At 42.5% G+C, this 21,954-nt stretch overlaps 1 protein-coding gene across 1 annotated transcript in view; it reads right to left on the bottom strand.

Moving 5' to 3' along the window:
- Window positions 1-21,954, bottom strand: part of LOC147734916 (glycine N-acyltransferase-like) — a 280,998-nt gene that overhangs the window by 217,864 nt on the left and 41,180 nt on the right. Inside the window, exon 3 of the mRNA XM_086953683.1 lies at window positions 3,703-3,810. Coding sequence (XP_086809809.1) covers window positions 3,703-3,810 — 108 coding nt within the window. The remainder of the gene's footprint in view (window positions 1-3,702; window positions 3,811-21,954) is intronic.

Here is a 21,954-nt window from a genome sequence, read left to right on the forward strand (position 1 = left end):
AAGGGCAGAATTGTGATTGTGTTAATCTTTGTTTGAGTAGAACCCACTCCCAGGCAAACCCCCTCAATAGATTATATGAATCACTTGGGAGACTTCATTTTAGTCATGTTTTCTTGGTTTATAAGGTTAAATTTCCTTATGTCCTAATTTACGCATGTGAAGTATTGGATATGGGTTACTGGCACTCCTTTGGGGAAATAGAGGGTATAATTCTCTCACAGACTTCAATTTATGTTGTGGTTCTGGCTGTTGTTTTGAAATGGGGAAATCTGACTTTGTGTGGAGAATAAGGCATGGAATGGTTTCTGATAATATTTTCCAATTCTTTAGATGTTCCTTTAAGTTGTATTAATGAGCTAGGTTGTTTGTATTCATTAAAAGGTTATCTATGTAATATCATTAATTATGTTTCTGTTGGTGCATCAGAATATTTGAATGCCTAGAGTTGCACAATGCACTTTGTGCCTTTCAAGGTCACTGACCTTCATATTATAACATCTGATCGTCATAGGAGGTTGCAGGTGTTTAATGTTCTCATCTAGTGATATGGGTACTTATTGTATTTCTAACCTTTTGTTTTATATTTTAAGGATGTTGTTTTTTAAAATATAGCTTTCTACAAGGAAAAGAGGCCAGCAAGTGTTTAAAGTGTTTGTCTAAGGAAATGCGTAACAACAATAACTTTTTTCTTTTTAGATGTGTTTTTTCCATCGTTGTGCAATTTCGAGTCAAATTTCTTATTTAAATGACTAACTATTAAATGCAAGTTCTGTATTGCAGTATGCACTATGCCACTTTTCAAGCCTATTGTCCTATTGTTTTTAATTATCCTACTTGTTTTGGAGATTTTCTGGTTTAATAATAATGGTTGGCATGAAGATCATTTTTATTGTTCTTTGTAACCTTTGAATGAGTTGTTAATATTTATGATTGCATATAATATTTCTAATGTAGATTGTGTCTTTTTTCTGATATGATGCAATGTGGATCTCAATTAGAGTTCTGTATCATAAATAAAGTAAAGTACCTTTATTGGGAAACAGTGGATGTTTTTGAGGTATGGTGTTATGTAAGTGTGGGTGGGGCAGTTTGAGTGTGAGTCTTACAGTTCTGTATATTCTAACGCCTTTTGGTCACTTGATTCCTATGTAGACTGCATTACCATAGCCCAGATTGCTAGTGATGACGGTCTGGGTGATAGTTCTACATGTGTTTAAGGGAATCCTTTTGAAAATCTTCTTGAGCATCTTGAAAGTGTGAAAGCAGGAGTCAGAGCCTCCTCTTGATGGATGGTTGGAAGACTTTCAACATCAAGCAATTGGCCTGTAACTCCAGCAATTTGACGTGGGGGTGGATCTCTTCTAGAGACAGGAGTCCCCATGTTCCATCTCCCCAGATGACCTCCTCAGCCCAGCAATGATGTGTCTGTCACCGCTGTCAGCTCTAGATGCAGTATGGAGAGTTTACTGCAAATCCAATTCAGTCGAGCAGTCCCCATGCATTTCTTTTGCAGTCTCCTCTCAAACCTTGATGAATCTAATGGGCACATGCATCATGCGATTTTGGAATCGTAAACGGTGCGAATCGCAAAATTCGGCTGTTTGCGATTCCAAAATCACTTTTTGGGATGCATCATTCATTTCTCATTTATCGCAATTTAAGAAATCGCAATTTTTTGCGATTTCTCAAACTGCGATAGCATTTAAGAAATCGCAAATTTTGTGATTTCTTAAATGCTATGCATGATTTCATTTTTTTTGCGAATTCGCAATTTTAAAGGGAAAAATTACCATGAAGTACGCCTTCATGGTAATTTGCGAAAAGTTTCAAAAATGCAAATAAATGCATTTTTGAAACTTACATTTTACACACACACATGCCCTTGGGACATGTGTGTGAGTAAAATGTACTTACGTTACATTTCAGGGGTGCACGTGGGGGGTCCTTTGGACCCCCTCCTGCACCCTTGAAATTGCATTCTCATATTGCGATTCCTTAATTGCGAATTCGCAAAATGAGAATGCCTTCCCATTGATTCCTATGGGCCTCTAGGCATCTAGGCCCATAGGAATCAATGTAAAGCGATTCCTTATTTGCGATTCGCAATTAAGGAATCGCAAATAAGGAAAATTAGGAAATCGCAAAAACTTTTGCGATTTCTTGATGCATAGGAATTTGCGATTCCTAAATTGCGATTCCTTAATTTTCGCAATTTAGGAATCGCAAATTCCTACAATGATGCATGTGGCTATAAAAGCCTACCTTGCTCCAGGAACAACTGAAACTTCTGATCTCACTGCAGCCCCCATATATGGCATGGTAGACAAGCAGGGTGCAGGAGCCAGTGGGTTGAGAATCCTCAGAGCCTTCCTCACTGAGATCCATTGCCAAGGCTGAAACATTATAATCGTGGGCTGAATTTCCTGGACTCACAGATCTAGAGGGACTCGCCAAAAGGACACCCAAGCTTCAAAATCAGTTCCATGGTAGAGTACCCAGAGCGAGACCAAGTAGCACCTTGATAGCTTCATGAATTCACACACCAAGAGTGGCGAGGCTAGTAAGAGGCATGCTTGGTCTTCCTGCGCTTCTTTAACCTCTTCGCTGCTGATGATGAGCTCAGCTCGTCATCAGCCACGGTGGTCGTGTGTGGATGACGAGCTGAGCTCGTCATGTAATGCGGCTTTTTCAAATTTGCTGCACACAGCGGGAAAAGCTGCCGCAGCGATGCGGTTATAGATTTGGACTTACCCAAATACATTGACCCCGGTGACATTTTGTCTTGTGAATGGCCTGAGAGCAGGAACTGTGTCTGTGTCCTCAACTTCATGTGGAAGCCAGCCTTATCCAACTTCTGTACTGCTCGGTGTCAAGCAGCTTGGCTTCTCGTTCCCTGATCACTTTTGGCTGCATAACCGCATTTCCTTACACAACTTGGAGTCATGCTTTAACCCAAACACCAGGGGCATGTTCCATTGCACACTGGAAATACTTTTTTTGAGACAAGAATCTTGTTAACTCGGGCCAAATGTTTAGGGGATACCACCAGATCTCCTCACAAAGGCACAGAAAGAATATAACTTATGTCAGCACACTTGGGTGTTTCCTATATGTGGCTTTTGCAATCAGCAGGGTTCCACTGTGTCACACAAAGTCACCTATTGGCGCACAGGTGATATGTTGAAAAATCTTCCAGATTCTGTTTGTTGACTGTGGATTTTTCACAAGTGAAGCGTCTGCAGTTAGAAGTGTCAATCAGAATTTGTTTTCATGTTGATCTCTGACAAGTGTGTTGGGTGCCATTGTGAGCTATGTGATGGTCCACAGGTAGCGGTTCCATTTATTTACCAGGACCTGGAACAACATCCCAGTATCCTTCAGCCATCACTTTGAGGCAAAGTCTGATGGAAACAATCATTTATAGTCATTAACTTAGAACATATTGTTGATATTTCTAACAATGTTGTACCTATATTATGTTTTCTGTCATCCTTGTTGTAAATACGATTCCCAAACACATGCCACATTGTCTATCAAAGACCAGCCTGAAGGTAGTGCATTGTATTCCCTACTAAATAGGGACATTTTTAAACTGTTGTCCATATACTGTTGTCCAGCTCTGAATGATGCAATATTTAATATTTGTATTAAATAAAAATAGGCACTGTATGGCCCTGATCATAAGAAGTTCTTTTTACTCACCAATTGCTGTTTTTTGCAAATCACAGTTTTAAAGTCAGGCCAGGAATCCACCATAACCTCCATTTTTAAAGGGTTACCATGGTTTATAAGGAAAACCGAGCCATAGACCTGGAATTAAGATGGAAGAGGTAAATACAATAGGATTATCTCATAGACATTGGAGGAATAGAAAAACCAAAATTATAGTGAATATTTCTAAACATTATTTCAATAGCTAGAAGACAGTTCACGTGGACGGATGCACTTTAGGCATTCTCTCACTCTTTGCAGTGGTGCACACTTAAATCCGTGCATTTGAAGCACAGCGGGACATTGCACTGTATCACATCAAGTGCAGCGGTGAACTCACGACTGCACTCGGGGAAACTCATTAGTGAAAGGCAAAACATCTCTTCCCTTTCAAGGGGCGCCCTCAGGCAGTTCACGGTTGACCGCGGAACCCCTCAATGAAACACACTGGCACAGGAGCGCCCGACTGCTCCATTGCCTGTGTGTCTTTGTCTGGAATACAGAGCAGGGTCAATGGGTTTCCTCATTTTCATGGGGTGACACAGCTATGCAAATATGGGATTGCTCCCATATGAGAGCCCTGTTACAGACTGTATTACAGAAGGCAACACACAAGCATGTGCGGCTCCTGTATAACTAAAGTGCCATGGACTGAATAAGCGGTACAAAAGGGGGTGGTGATGGACGGAGCATCTGATTCAATCAAACACTCACACCCAGTCAAAAGATCCGTCCATCACCACCCCCTTTTGTACCGCTTATGGACTAAATAAAGCAGCGGCACATGATCGTCTCCCCCTCCCCCTTGCCCCGGGGCACTAAAGTAAAATGGCCACATGGGCACCTTGGTGTTAATAAATTGGCATAGATGTTTTTATGGCTCCTTCTATGATACAGATCCCACTGCTGCTACTTGTGTGTCAATGCCATTTCAGAGGTATGCTTCCACATTGTATCTGTACAGGATCACAAACGCATACATGCGCAACAGAGGTTCAGAGTAGAACAATTGTAATTAGAATTACACCAATCACATTCAAAATTAAGTATAAATCATACAATCCATATTGATATCCAAGCACACTAATAGTTCAGTTTCAGGGTCAAAATCCACTTCTTCAATCTGATTGATAAGGACTATTCTATTCTATTCTATTCCATTCCATTCTATTCTATTTTATTCCCCTAGTTTTATAAAGTGCCTGGCTACCCAGAAGGGCCTCCCAGCGCTGACCACCCACAGGAAAACTACCATGCACAGCAAACTCAAACAGCCAAATCATTAGCAGTTTCCTAAAGTTCAATTCCGATTCTATTTGTCTTCTTTGTAGTGTGAGAGAGTTCTAAAGCTTCGGGGCAATGTAAGCAAAAGAAATATCCCCAGCTCTGGCTTCCTTCATTTTAGGGATTGTGTGTATCAGCTGGTCAGGATTATACGGAGTGAGGAGTTAGAACATTTTTTATTCAACGCATTGTGTACAGGGCAAACTGTCATTAAATTAATGCACGGCTGCCAGTGCTTTCCTTGCTGACTGATGTTTGGATATTTTTAAGAGGATGTATGCTGAAACATTTTCTATGGCCTGCATTCTTTTTGGGACTGACTTAGAGCTTCCAAGGTATAAGGAGTTGACGTAGTTGAGTCAGGACATTACCAGGCCTTGTACCACCACGCTCCTTGTTGGGTCTGGTAGCCATCTCAGAAATCTTCTTAGAGTGTGAAGCAAGCTGAAGCATGTGGCTGCTAGATTCTTGACCTGGTTTTCCCTTGTCAGGTTTATTTCTATCCAACCAGACTCCTTAGCTTTTGACCACTGTCTTACCTCTGTTAAGTTTTAGGGGATTGGCTGCCATGGAGTCTTTTCCATTTGATGGGACAGACTAATATCATTTTGTGTGTTGTCTGCTCAGGAGATTATGCTAAAACCATAGGATTATTACCTACTGGCATTCGCCAGTAGGTAGATATAGTGTGGACCTTTTCAAAAAGCATTTTTTCATTTGCCAATATATTTGGCACCGTTTGACAAATCTTCGCAACATTTCTAAAAGTAATGGGGTGGTCATGTCAGCTGTTGTGTTGAAAGTTTTGGGGTGATTCGTCAAGAGGAAGTCGAGAAAAGGGGGTTTCCAAAACGCTTTTCTTCATGTTAATTTTCTTGGGAAAATTTAGACACGGCTACAGCACAAATTGCTGAACGGAATTGCACCAAATTTGGCAAGGAAACATCCTTTTAATTAAATAGTGTAAACCATTCAGTCTGTCCTGAGGAATTTGAACATTTCTCAGATATGCAAATATACCCGCAGAGGATCCTCAAACCCTCCCTATTATGAGACAGCAATCTGATTGGCTGCCAACAGTTCCAATCAGGAAGTGCTGGCAGCTATTTTATCACTCGATTGTACCAAGTCACAAGAAAAGAGGTTGAAAAACAATAAAAAAACACCCTGACTCCATAGGCCTGCTCAAGAGCCCAGGGACAAAAGTAGCATTTTAAAAAAAAATTAGGAGGGATTTCTGATGGGTAAAGCTTGAGTGTGTTCGCCCTTTAAGCGATACCACACACTTGCCGTGGCTCCACTATGCAACCGCCTTAAAAAAATAATAATTTGTGGATCTACCCCACCACATCAAGGATCTCCCACAGCCTATTGTGTCTTACTGAATCAAAGGCTAGGGTGAGGTCCACAAAGACCAGAAAAAAACCTTCCTTTTTTGCCCGAGTATACTTTCCGACCAAAATTGACAAGTTTAGTAGTGCCAAGGCCAGCCCTAAACCCATACTGCAGGTCCAAGTTGATCTGACTGTCCTATGCCCAGTCTTGAAGGCACTCTCGGATAACCCTCCTTTCTACTTTAACCATGGAATCCAGGAGGAAGATTGGTCTATAGCACCCTGGGTCGGTCACCTTTTTAAAAAATTAAGATTGATATTGATTTGCGCCCAGGTCTGTGGGAGGACAGTTTTTATTCTAGCATTGATTACCTGGGTTAAAATAGGGCCCTACAAGGGAACTTTATATTTATACATGTCCACAGGGACCCCATCAGGTCAGGGGGCTTTACCACCCAGACTATTGCCCAGGGCCCTGTTCACCTCTTTCAGTGTAATTGCCAGATCAACCTGGTTACTACTATTTATGATGCAATCATCATGTTGCAATTTAAGGTTTTCCTACTCATTGTACACCCCGGAGAATTTAATAATCCATGCATCTTCTGCGATTGCTACTTCAACAGAAGGGCCATTGCTAAGGGATAGTAAAGGTGTTCTCAAAACCTCCCATAACTCAACGCTACCTTTCAGCTGAACCGCACTGTATAAGGAATCCCAGGCTTCGTTTTGCAAGGTTTGCTTTCTTTCTTTTACTGCCACTCTATAATCTGATCCAGTTTGCCTAATTTTAGTCGGTGATTTAGGCTGTTTATGCAATTCCTTTTTTACGTTAGAATCAGCCCTGGCATTAAACCAACAAGGAGATATCAGGGTTTTCCTTTGTTGTACTGTTAACAAGTTTTTAACCTCCTTCGTAATAATATTGAAAGCATGCACAATAGCAACCTCAGATGCAACGTCACTCAGGCAAGTATCCATAGCAAACATACAGTTCACTATCACATTTTCAGTCAACAAATCTGCATTCGCGTTAACGGTCTTTAATAAATAACCATTTGTTTTGCTCAGTTCTACATTCCCCAACACTCAAGATGGTAGACTGACTTTTTAGATCTGTAGATAGGTAACTTGAGCTTTAAAAAAAGGGGGAAATGATCAATTATAGCGATGTCACCCACCTCGAAGGAAAAGACTGAGTGCACATGGGAACATGAGATCAGTATATAAGTCAATTATGTCCCATCAGCTCTTCACCACAATTCATCCCATTCTGCATTTTTGTCTGTAAATCTATTATATACCTAGATTTGAGTCTTCTTAATCTCATTACTCTGTCACCCCCTCTCACATTCATTGGCACATGATCAATACCGAAGTGGCGTAATACGTCCCTATCACTATAATGTTTTTCTGAAAAGTGCCTTGCCACAGAATATGTGGCATACTTTTTGGTCATTGCCTGCATATGTTCTAATATGCGTACTTTTACCGGTGAATAGTGCTTCCAATGTATATCACAGCATGTAGGTGGTCCGTTTTTTATGGTTATGTTGCAACACATCATGTGATTAACTGTTTTAAAAAGAATGCACTGCTTTTTGGCGCACTATCCAAACATTAGAGTAAGGCGGATGCTGAACACATCATTTTTGCTTTGAAATAAAACATTGATAGGTATTGAGAAGAAACCCCCGTGAGTGCTTCTTTCTTGGATACGAGAATCAAGCCCTAAATATAAATATATATATATATATATATATATATACATATATATATATATTCACTGAAAAAACCATAGGTTTTAGGCCATATATAGTTAGGGATTAGCATTTACAAAACCTTAATTTACTCGCACAAAACCATAGAAATTCGCATATATAGTTAGATGCAATAACTATATATTGCGCACCCGCAATCCACTGCTGATGATGTCACATATTACATCATTAATGACATGGTCAGTGACATCACTGATGACATCATCCAGTGACTGTATGTTTCTGTAAAGTTAAAATATGTCTTACATATTGAAGAATGAGTGGATGTATAAGTGTCTGGATGAAGGATTTAGTAGGTGCATGACTGACTGTATGAGTAAATGATTAACCCCTTCGCTACGGGGCTAATTTCCCCACAGCGCGGGGGGAGGGGGGCCGCGCACGGCGCCGCTGTGCTCATGACGAGCTCAGGCTCGTCATGCAGCACGGTGCTCGTGTGCTGGTGACGAGCCTGGGCTCGTCATGACCACGCCCGCGCAATGGAACGCTCAGCACAGCGGGGAAATTAGCCCCGCGTGTGAGCGTTCCACGGCTCATGACGAGCCTAGGCTCGTCACCAGCACACGAGCACCGTGCTGCATGACGAGCCTAGGCTCGTCATCAGCACAGAAGGGGTTAAATGTGTCTCACTGAGTGCATGGGTTAGTGACTAAACTGTCTTAATTTGTGCATCATTATATCTGTTGTTCTATGAAGTGCTGCATGTGTTAATCAGTAGCTATATGAGTAACTATATGGGTTATTGATTGGTTGCCTAAGTATTTCTATGGGAGAGTAAGTGTGTGTGTGGGGGTGGCTGGGAGGTGTGTGACTCTGTGTATACATGTGTGAACAGTTGATTCACTCGATCTATGGGTTCAAAACTGCATGTTGAAACAGCTGTATGGGTGGTTGACTGTGCACGAGTGTATTAGTGAGTGAATGGATATCTCAGTGCTACATGTCAAAGTAAGTAAATATGTAAAACACAGTACATGTGAGAGTTCACATATTAAAATTACTGTGTATAAGAGCCAGTGAATGTGTGAGTGGCTGAATGGATCATTGAAAACTTGTATCAGGAATTGTATAAGAGAGTAAATATGTGTTAGTATATGTTTGAATAAATAAGGTGTGTATAACTGTATAGTTGAGGAAATGGAGGAGTGACTGATTCTTTTCATGACTGACTAGATGTATGAGTAACTCCATGGATGAGTGACAATCTGTGAGTGTCTGTTTACACTGAGTGTATCTAAGGTTATATTAGAGTCTGAATTGGTTCATCGTATTATCACATGAATGATATCATCAGTGATGTGATCAGTAATGTCAAATGAGATGTTATCAGTGATGACATTTGAGATGTCATCAGTGATGTCATCAGTGATGTCATTTGAGATGTCATCAGTGATGTCATTTGAGATGTCATCAGTGATGTCATCAGTGATGTCACTGACCATGTCATTAATGATGTAATATGTGACATCATCAGCAGTGGATTGCGGGTGCGCGATATATAGTTATTGCATCTAACTATATATGCGAATTTCTATGGTTTTGTGCGAGTAAATTAAGGTTTTGTAAATGCTAATCCCTAACTATATATGGCCTAAAACCTATGGTTTTTTCAGTGAATTTCAATGGTTTTTTAATAGCAAATATCAAAAGCTGTCAAATGTGAAGTACGTGATAGGTAAAAACATTTTCGTATTTATGCACGCTGATGTACTTTGAACGCTGCCCCCCCTCCCCCCCTCTTTTCTCTTAGCAGTACTCTCTCTTTGCAGATAGTGAAGGGTAGTTAACGCAGGCCTATGCCCCCGTTTTAATCCGTCGTGTCTGCTTCTCTCTCCATTTGATTGATTGTTATCCAAGCATTTACTGTTTTAGAATTGGTTCTCTTTGGTTCATTCTCTATTTACAAACAAGCACAGAGTCGCAATACTCTGTTTAGTCTTTGCAGATAGTGAAAAATCGTTTTAAAAAACAAAAGGAATCGAGCAAAATCAGTAGGCCACCAATGGGATCTCTTTTTGACCTAGCTAAAATAGAAACATTAAGAACAACCCCTCATGAGAAATACGAAACTAGTGAGATGAACTGAGCTCCACACGATGATGGCTGCAATACAGCTCGGCTCCGCCACACACCCCACCCAAAATAACGACAAACCCTATGCAAATATTATAAATATATACAACACACCAGCAAAGTAACAGGGTAAAACATTTTATTAAATAACTATTTACATAACTATTTTATACTTTTAGTTGCCCGATCCGGCTAGCTCAATCGATCGAGCATGAAACTCATAAACTCTGACAGCAAGCTTTGCTGCTGATGCTATGCAGACAAAAACTGGTTTTCAGTTTGTACATTCATCAAGATTTTTCCATCCAAGGCTGGTTGAGAGTTTGTAGAACAATGGCTTCAGATTTTCAACATACGATGTGGTGGAGCGGACTGGGAGGGGGCGCTTGGCTCCTGCCCCCTCCCCAAGTCGTGTTGCCCTGGTGTGGCCTAAGATCGCCCCCGACATAGGCGGCCGGCTCCCGGGGTCCGGCGGAACTTTTTGCCTTTTGATGACTCTTCTATTCTGGACCTTGTCCCACAATCCGTTTGACCTGAAGACACGCTGTAGTGGGGCGCCCCTTTACCGTTTCAGTTACCATTCCGCCCGCTTTTGCTACACTGTGCCTCTTCCGCCATTCAGCTGTTTACCGCCCGCTCTTGCGACTACAGCGTCTCGCTCACCATGTAGTTGAGTTGCTCCCGCTCTTGCATTGCAGCGATAGGCGGTTGCCACAAGACTCTCAAAATGGCGGCCGGCTCTTCAGATTTGGGCGTGATCCACTAAAATGGCCCTGGGACACCTTGGAACTCGGACGCTTGTCTGCTAGGACTTAGGTCCCATTCTCGAAAGCGTCCCCTGAGCCTTGAAGATTCTACAAAAGTCTTGGGGGCCCCCGACTCCCGCAGGCTTCTGGTGGGGAGCGGCTGCCATGATTGCTCGTGGAATGGCCACGACTGAGCTACGATATGGTGGTGCTCTCATGCTGACGCCAGCTTCAGTCTGAAACATCCAGAAACACTGTAGACTACCAATTCGATCAGTTCCGGTAGCGCCCCAACGTGACCCGGTAGGGAAGAACTTGCCCTCCCCTCTTTGACTGATTGTTCTTGTTGCCTGTCCCTTCTGTTGTCATTTAACAGAACTTTTTAGACTACTGAAAGGGGTTGTGTTCCGACCGCTGGTTGGTGGAGACATTTTGACTATATTCTGGACCTACGTTGCCGCGTAATGCGTTATATGACACGTCGCGTTAGCGCACCCGTAAGTGCTCCGGTGCGCGAAGCTCAGCTTCCCGGAAGCGATCCGGGGCGCGGCGCATAACGTAAGCATAACACGTCATGTGACTTGTTTATAAAACTTTTCATTGGTTGATTTTACTTTTGTTATTCTAATGATGAAAGGCTTGGTCATATGACCTAAAAATTACGCTTTTTATTGCTTTCGAACATTATTTTTTCTTAAACATATATGTTATAATGTTCCAGGCTAATGTACTTTCCTGGAAAATTTACAACTGTCCTGCAAATAAAATATATTCCTTTTTCTAGCAAAAGGGCGTTTCTTCGTCCCATGACGGAGCCGTTGAGCAAAAGATGCTCGGCCTGCTGTCTTAGTCGCCGATACGCCTGAATATCAGATTCTTATCGATCACTTTATGTTGCAGGAGTAAAAAACACAACAGCCCTTGACCATTTATCTTAACTACGTTCCTGCGTATTATATCTTTTATCCGTCATGTAATTGGATTGCTTTATTTCACTTGCCTTTTACTGATTCGAAAACAGTGACTAAAATTAAAAACTTTACCAATGTAAATACTACTACCATGTTTCGTTTTAAAAACCTTTATTGTGAAAATGTCAGTATACAAATACGGGCCTATAACCACGTGGGCCGGCCACGGAGCAAACTGGAAACGTATATGATGAGGAAACATTTACACTGTAGAGGAACGTAACGAGCGGGCCATTAGGTTGCAAGAACTAAGGTGTCTAACAGTTGCGGAATCGGTGGACGTACATTTTGTAATTAAAATACAACAGGGCCACTAACAATAACATTTTCTAGATATACATTTGCGGGCAAGTACCATGGGTGATGTTAATTCGAACTTACAATAGTACAGTAATCAATAACACATCAGAACTAAATATCAATAAGGATGTCGAAATATTCAATCAATTCTCGTCCCCGCCCGCCATGTGCTTCAAAACTGCATACGTATCTCGTGATATCAAGGTTGTTCAACCAGTACACAACAAGGAGTTACGAGTCCCATTTATACCGGCGCCATTTTGGGCGAGGCCGGGCAGGTCCAGGATATAGTCAAAATGTCTCCACCAACCAGCGGTCGGACCAGAACCCCTTTCGGCAGTCAAAAAAGGTTCCGTTAAATGACAACAGAAGAGATAGGCAACAAGAACCAACAGTCAAAAGAGGGGAGGGCAAGATCTGAAGCCATTGTTCTACAAACTCTCAAGCAGACTTGGATGGAAAAATCCTGAAGAATGTACAAACTGAAAACCATTTTTTGTCTGTATAGCATCACCAGCAACGCTTGAGTCAGCTTTGTGTGAAGCCGCCATTTTGATTCAATCAATAGCGTCCCCCTGCACACATTCAGGGACCTGGTCGTGTCTTCAGGTCAAACGGATTGTGGGACAAGATGCAGAAAGGAAAAGGAAAAAAGTTCCGCCGGACCATGGGAGCCGGCCGCCTATGTCATGGGCGATCTTTGGCCACACCAGGGCAATAGTGAAGCTGCAGCAGGTGCAAATAAGCTTCAGACAGTGTTACAAGCACTGCTCAGAACTCTCAACTATGGCACCCAACATCCAGGACTTGCCATCCGGATCTTGGCTCTCAACTATGGCACCCAACATTCAGGACTTGCCATCCGGATCTTGACGCCTTGTGCTGGTTCGGACCTATTCACACATCGGTCCGCTACTGACACCACCTCATAAGCCAACGGGGCACCCCACGCCGACTTTCGGCGCAGCATTGTAGGATGGCCACACCAGTGCGGCAACTTGCTGGACACCACCTCGGTGCCATCCAGATCTTGGCGCGTTGTGCTGCCTTCGGTCTACTGTAGCCGCAAGTGCGGACCAAACTCAGCTGGATAGCGAGTAAAACACCAAGGGGCGCCCCACTACAGCCGAGGAGCCTCCATCTTGGGGGCGACGCACAGCATCACATTGCTTTCTCAAACAGCCCCCACTGACTGACGCGACCTCACAGGCCGACTTTCGGCGCAGCATTGTAGGATGGCCACACCAGTGCGGCAACTTGCTGAACACCACCTCGGTGCCATCCGGATCTTGGCGCGTTGTGCTGCCTTCGGCCTATTCGCACATCGGTCCGCTACTGACGCCGCCTCACGTGCCAACGGATTTTCTACGCTTTTTATACCAGCGCGTAACGTAAGCATAACAGGTCATGTGACTTGTTTATAAAACTTTTCATTGGTTCATTTTACTTTTGGTTTCCTATTGATAGAAGGCTTGATCATATGACCTAAAAATAACACTTTTCATTGGATTAAAACATTTTTTTTTCCCAAACGATGAAAGCCCCACCTTGTTTTTGGATGTTTCAGACTGAAGCTGGCGTCAGCATGAGAGCACCACCATCTCGTGGCTCCGTCGTGGTCATTCTGTGAGCAATCATGGCAGCCGCTCCCCACCGGAAGCCTGCAGGAGTCGGGAGCCCTCAAGACTTTTGTAAAATCTTCAAGGCTCAGGGGAAATCCGAGTTCCAAGGTGTCCCAGGGCCATTTTAGTGGACCAGGCCCAAATTCGAAGAGCCGTCCGCCATTTTAAGAGTCCTGTAGCAGCCGCCTATTGCTGCACCGCAAGAGTGGGCGCAACTCAACTACATGGTGAGCGAGACGCTGTAGCCGCAAGAGCGGCGATAACCAGCTGAATGGAGGATGAGGCACATTGTAGCAAAAGCGGGCAGAATGGCAACTGAAACGGTAAAGGGGCGCCCCAGTACAGCAGACGAGCCTCCACCTGGGGAGGCCCGTTCACACCGCCTCCCCTCCCCCCCCCCCGGGGCGCCCGACGCCGTTTTTCCGAGCAGCATTGTAGGATGCCAAAACCAGTGCGGCAACTTACTGGACATCACCTGGTTGCCATCCACATCTCAGCGCGTTCTGCTGCCTTGGGACTATTCGCACAACAGACCGCTACTGACGAGGCCTCCCCCCGCACCACCCAGGACGCCCCACGCCGTTTTTCGGAGCTGCATTGTAGGATACCAAAAACCAGTGCGGCACCCAGGTAAAATCACCTGGGTGCCGTCCAGAACTCAGCACGTTGTGCTGCCTTGGGACTATTCGCACAAAACACAGCTACTGACCATTGTTGCTTCTTTTTTAAAAAAATGTTTAAATGTATCTACTGTTTTTGTTCCGTTGTATATATTTATAAGTTATTAAAGTGTTATAATCCTACAACTTTGTTGGAGTGCTATATATTTTTAATGTGACACATAATTGTGAAGACTTTGATGTACAAAAAGGCATCCCTGGAATCTTCTGCTTCAGGCTCGGACCCACACACCCTCACAGTGAGAATCCCCTCCCCAAGCACAATACAGGATGGTTATCAGATAGTAGGAACGCGTGTGGTGTGACGGATCTCATGAGGTGGGGGCCTTGATCTACTGTAACTCCTTTGAAGAGGGGTGATTCTCTACAGCTGGGGCCATAAACTACACCTGCAGGACTAGGTGATAGCCTGGGACCGGCCTGGACAATCGGACACAGAGGAAGAGGAGTGTCAGAGGGTGCGGTAGTGAATAGGGTGAAAGGGAGGTGTCGGGCGGGCACAGGGTGTGATTCTCAGAGAAGAACAGCGCAGATGGGAGGAGGTTTCTGGGCCATGCATGAGAGAGAGAGCGGGGGTGACCAGTGCGTGGGGGAGATGCTTGCGAGGGAGGGAAGCCATGCTGAGGATCAGCGGCGTGCAGAGAGTGGGTCTGGTCAAGGCATCTAAAATGGCTGCCGTGCTCAACAAAAGTGTGGCATTGCAAAAAAGGCAAGATGGCGCAGACAATGTTTATCAATAAGGATTAATTTATAACAATTATTTTTATCAAAATATTTAATCGCAGTGACAAAATAGCGGTCAACAGTTCCTGATTTCCATCGAATCGAACGTTAACAGACGTCACGCAGCAAAAAAAAAAAACGCTCACGAACAGCGCAGATGGGAGGAGGTTTCTGGCCCATGCATGAGAGAGAGAGCGGGGGTGCACGTAGCAAAAAAAAAAAATACGCTCACGAACAGCGCAGATGGGAGGAGGTTTCTGGCCCATGCATGAGAGAGAGAGCGGGGGTGACCAGTGCGTGAGGGAGATGCTTGCGAGGGTGGGGAGCCATGCTGAGGATCGGCGGCGTGCAGAGAGTAGGTCTGGTCAAGGCATCTAAAATGGCTGCCGTGCTCAACAAAAGTGTGGCATTGCAAAAAAGGCAAGATGGCGCAAACAATTTTTATCAATAAACAATTATTTTTAACAAAATATTAACTCGCAGTGACAAAATGGCGGTCAACAGTTCCTGATTTCCATCGAATCGAACGTTAACAGACGTCACGAAGCAAAAAAAAAAAAAAGCTCACGCACAGCCGCTGGAAGACATGTATCAACATATATGAGCCTCCTCAGCCACCCTCAGAAAACATAAGAGGTCAGGATACGTCTCCCATACCCCCTTATACCTAGTAATTTAATTAAATCGAAACACAAAATGGCGAATTCACGTTTCGCTACCAGTTTGCGACCCGGTTCGCGAACCGAGAAGCGCTTCTACCGTGAAAAATCAAATTTTAATTATTTGTGCCACGGGACCCTTTAATAACCCCAACATCATTCCTAGGGGGTCAAGAAGGATCTACCTTGCCCCCTTTCATTAAATTCCCCCTTCGTTTTTCTCCTCCTCTTGTCTCTCGATCCTACCGAGAGACAAGATGGCGGCCGCACCGGACTGTTTAGAATGTTGACAGACACCGGAGAGCCAATCAGCTTCGCTACGCAAAGCTCCGTAACGCGAAAAGTACGCGATCTGGTGCGCTATCTAGGACGCTGTCACAGATATATCTGTTTTTTTAAACATTAATTTCTCAAAATCCACTGGAGCACATATATTGAGACCCAGCAAAGGCTCATCGGGCTAACAGTCCCTATAATTTTGCCAAGTTTCGTGTAAATCCATTCAGCCGTTCGAGCTAAAAGTGAGGCCAAAGGCCCTATGGAAAAATGAATGGGAAAAACGCGTTTTGGGACCCCCCTTTTTTCTCGGCCCCCCCTTGACGGAACCCCCCCAAATTTTAAGGGGCTGCTCAGAAACAAAATGTGCCATTTTCCTGAAAATTTCAGCCGATTCCGTCCACAAACGCCAAAGTTATTAGACATAGAATTTTCAAAAGTTCCATAGAGAAAAAATGCTAACTGTATATACCTACTGGCGACCGCCAGTAGGTAATATATATATATATATATATATATATATATATATATATATATATATATATATATATATAATATATATATATATATATATATATATATATATATATATATATATATATATATATTTATATAAATATATATATGTATATATATATATATATATATATATATATATATATATATATATATATATATTTATATATATATATATATATATATATATATATATATATATATATATATATATATATATATATATATTCAATCACAAAAGTTCGCCAAAGCTTGGAAGAGCCTCACTCAGGTAGGTTTGATCATGTGCATTTATTCACAAAGGCTGCAGGCAGTTTCAGCAAAAAACAAACATCTTGTGCCGACGCGTTTCAAGTCTTTCCTGACTCTTCTTCATGGGCAATAACACGATGAGAAGAACGGCATTCGCAACCATTTTCATTAAGTGAGTGAGGCTCTTCCAAGCTTTGGCGAACTTTTGTGATTGAATATTAGCGGCCGGTCCAGGTCGCGGAAGATGCCCAGCTGTAACTGCAGCGGAATACACCACCCGGTGTCATCAACACAGGAGGCGGTGCTCATGAAGGATTAAATCTGCGGCAGCTACAAGTAACAACTACATCACCCCACTGTGGTTATTAATTAATAACACGCTGCTGAAAGACGGACTCACTGGAGTGGAATTGAGCAACCACAAGTACCACAAAGCCACGCAACTGGCAACGCCCACTGGGGCGGGGACTACTTAATGAAAATGGTTGCGAATGCCGTTCTTCTCATCGTGTTATTGCCCATGAAGAAGAGTCAGGAAAGACTTGAAACGCGTCGGCACAAGATGTTTGTTTTTTGCTGAAACTGCCTGCAGCCTTTGTGAATAAATGCACATGATCAAACCTACCTGAGTGAGGCTCTTCCAAGCTTTGGCGAACTTTTGTGATTGAATATATATATATATATATATATATATATATATATATATATATATATATATATATATATATATATATAAGAATTCACAGTCCTGAGGCGCCGAAGACAGCAAACGGACACAACCAGGTACAGACCACAAGGCAAGGAATTAAAGATGAATGGTGTGCTTTATTCCATCAATGGGGACGGCAACATGACGCGTTTCGTCCGGGACACCCGGACTTGATCACATGACAAGACCCAGAGACATGAGTGGTTAAATACTGGTAATAACAAGACTCCTCCCACATATTAACAGACATAGAAGAAATATCCTTCAACATACATGACGGTCAACCAATATACAGTTTAAGTGCAAATTAGTGCATCAAATGCAAAAATAATCAGCATTCAATTAAAAATTGAAATAAACTGTTAGAAACATGTAGGGCAAGTGCCCAATGGATGACCACAGTATAAAATATACATCATGACTAAGCAATATAAACTAATGTCAGGGGGACATGGCAATAAACCAGTAGATAGATGTAAAAACCACAAATAGAATTCTAGTGCAAGAAGTAAAGTGCAGTGTGCAAAATCCCAAAAATTAGGGAGCGAACAATGTATATCCAGGTAAAAACCTGGAGCAGAATGTAAACATTTGTGATAAAGTGCAAAGTGCAAAAACAAGTGCAAAATACGGCAGTGCATTTATCTGGAAGGGGGGGGAAAACACATTTTTTAATCAAGATTAAGCAGCAAGAAATCGGGCATACCTTAAAAATCATAGTGATACAGCTGGAATATAGGTAAAATGTATAAAAATTCATCATTAACACTTAATTCACAGAGTAAAGCAATGTATTTAATCATAAACCATCCTCAACATGAAAAATAGATTAAAACCATATAAATAGGTATAAAATCCATTTGAAAAAATCATGCATATGATGGAATAAAATATTTACAAAAAGTTATTAAGATCTTCTCCCATGTTAAGGCCATTAGGGATCTTACTGTTTAACCTCAAAATGTATTGGCTTTCCAACTGTCTAAGTCTCTTCTCTCTATCTCCACCTCTTTTGTTCGGAGGGACTGCGTCAATGACAAAATATTGCAGGTCATTAAGATTGTTATCGTGCACCAGCTTGAAATGGCGTGCCAGAGGATAATTGGGGTCAGAGTTTACGATGGCACGGAGATGCTGTAAGATCCGATTGTATACGTGCAACTTTGTGCTGCCGACGTATTGCAATTTGCACGTACACTTTTAGAACATAGACCGCATGGTCAGTTTTACAAGTATACAAATTATTGGTAGGGATCACAGCATCCGTCAGACCCTCAACAAATTCGCTGGTGTTCACACCAAATTTACATGCCCGGCATGAACTACACTTACGAAAACCTGTTTTGTTAGAGAACCAATTGGGTTTTGTAATGGTTTCAGGACTAGTTCTAACCAGAGCATCCCTCATTGAGGGTGCTCGTCGGAAAGTGATGTTGGGCATATCTCCCAACAGTGGGCCCAAAACAATATCTGTTTTTAAGATGGGCCAATTAGATTTAATGATTTGCCTCATCTTTTTATGTTGATTGTTGAAAGTGGTGATAAGACGAATGGTAGATTTCTCAGATGTACTAGCAACCTCCTCTGGTGTTACTAAAATGGGTTGTTCTACCATTGCCACTGTTTGATTAGATAAAGCCCTCTTAAGAGAGTTGGTGAGGTTAGTAACATCATAGCCTCTACGTAAAAATCTCTGATAAGATCCATTCAGACAATTCATGAGGTCAATCTCATTGTTGCATATGCGTCTAATCCTTAAAAACTCCCCATAAGGGATGCTTTTGATAAGATGGTGTGGATGGTTACTCTGAGCATGTAAAATTGAATTTCCAGCTGTGGACTTTCTATACATTCTAGTCATGATCTTGTTCTCTCTAATGTAAACCTCCACATCTAGGAAGTTAACACTAACATTGCTAATGTTGGCAGAAAATTCTAGATTTAAAGAATTGTTATTGATGTTACTAACAAATTCTTCGGCTGATGTTTTACAGCCTTGCCAAATTATGAAAACATCGTCAATATATATATGTATATACAACTTACTGCAGTCGCCAGTAGGTGGTTATAGTGAGAGCCTACTTTCCATTTGAAAATAGTTTTTTGATTTGCTAATAACTTTGGCGTTGTTCTTCGAATGTTCACGAAATTCTCCAAAAAAAAGGTCTATCCAGGTTAGCTCCTATCCTGAAAGTTTGGGGGTGATTCCCCACAAGGGGGCTGAGAAAAAAAGGGTTCCTAAAAAGTGTTTTCTCCATGTTAATTTTCGTAGGAAATTTTATGACAGGCTACAGCCCGAACTGCTCAACAGAATTACACCAAATTTGGCAAAAAGTCAGCGTTTCGTTTAGAAAGTGACCTTCTTTTTAAATGGTGTAAATCCATTCATTAGTTGTTGGGAAATTCAAAAACTAAAAGTCTAAAAATCTATTTCCCTTGGGAAATAGGTAGTGCTTGATTCAGACAGTGACTTTTTTTTTAAGGAATAAACACATCTACTTGAGCGGGGTACTACAGTGAGACCTCATCCTGGAAATTAATATCTCCAAAGTTGGAACCCATTGGTTCTTACTAACGAAATAGTATATATTATTAGACCCAGAATGTTACCGTAATTACGCAATGATCACCAGCCATTCTAATAGGTAACTCGGGATCGGCATATATCTGTACATATCTCCCTTATCACAACGCTTACTCTGTGGGACAGATGTTTTTGAATTGGGGGTAGATGAAGAACGCCAAATCCGAGTAATAGAAGTCGTTATACACAGTAAGCAGAGAACAAGAGTACTTGGGAGAACATGATTTTAACCCCTTTAATATTACAGATGGTTGACACTACGTTGTGTTTATTCCTAGGTTGATGTAACAACCGGCAGTTGGCTAAAGAGCAAGCCTTGAACAGCTGGTACGAGTGGACGTGGCTGTGCAAGGGTAATACACTGTCATCTCTAGGGAAACAGGGTGAATATAATATGTCTGCTGGGTGTATGTCCATGGTTTTAATTGAATCTATGCTTTCAACTTGAAAGTTCCTGTACGGATGATGTCCAACTTCGGTGCAGTGACCGAATGGTGAGCCCTGATGAATCTGCCATAAAACGTAACAGGCAGTGAAACATGTCGGCCACAGGTAGTGGTATGCAAGTTTAAGCTACCAGCCTTTTTATTTCACCAGTCTACACCAGACCTATGAATAAAGTTGCATTATTGGTGTAGCTGTTGATTTTAATCCCATTCTGTGTCACATCAGGGAGATTTTCCTTGATTTTTTGTTGTGCACCTGCTTTGTCCTTCACCAATATACTTTTTTGGGTTATTTGCTTTGGACACTCAATTTTTCTTTGAGAAGGAAGGGTAACCGATGATGAGAAAGGGGTTTTAATCTGGTAATATCTGCCAAGGACCCCGAGGGTTGTGCGCCCGTGAGGTGCCATTCTTTCTCGCCACACATTTTTTACGTTTGATTGTCTGTCAAGTGTGATTGGTTGTACTGTTCTTGAGGGAACAGACATTACAGGAATTGTCGAGTTGAATTTTATATGAGACCTACTTGTCCTCTTTTTTTCACAAACAATTGTTTGGTTTTGGACGGTCAGGCAAATACAGAACACACCCTACTATAGATTGAGGGGGTGGGTTATTGAATCCAAATGATTAAATGGATTGTTTCCAATAAATTATGAATGGCCTGCTAGACTAGTGCTAACCATTGTCCAGGGTACAGGGATTTGTTGCTATTGAATGTTATTGAGTGGAGGGCTATCCCGTGAGTATCCTTACATCCCTCTGGGCTCCTTTTTGAATTACGTGCCAACACTTCAAACCAGGAAGTGTAGAACCCAGTCACAAGAAAACAATAGAAAAAGATTAAAAGGAAGAAAAGAGGTCAGGGTAAAAACACCCTGACCCTGTAGGCCTGCTCAGGGGTCCCACAAGGACCTCCAGGCCGAAGAATTTGTATTTTTTTTTGAACGTCTAAAGGTGCATGAATCCAGACAAAAAAATTTAAACAAAATGATGCTGGGGCTCCCCCACTTTATTTAAATGAGTCAAAGGGTGGGCCACTTCCCGGGGACAATACCTAAATTATATTGCGGGGGCCTGCGGGTTCTCGCAGCCCCGGGGACCCCCTTCTCCCTGGGACTTGTTTTGCAATTAGTAGGGGGCCTCCGAAGCCCTGCTAAGCCCCAGGGACTTCCACCCTCGGGGCTTTACTTAAATATGCAGGGGGGCCTTGTGGGTCCACCGAAGCCCCGGGGACCACCACCTCCCCGGTGCTTTGAAAAAAGAGGGAGGTGGGCCATGTGGCCC

This window comes from Lissotriton vulgaris, chromosome 1_2 (genome assembly GCF_964263255.1).
Source record: "Lissotriton vulgaris chromosome 1_2, aLisVul1.2, whole genome shotgun sequence".
NCBI classification, from domain to species: domain Eukaryota; kingdom Metazoa; phylum Chordata; class Amphibia; order Caudata; family Salamandridae; genus Lissotriton; species Lissotriton vulgaris.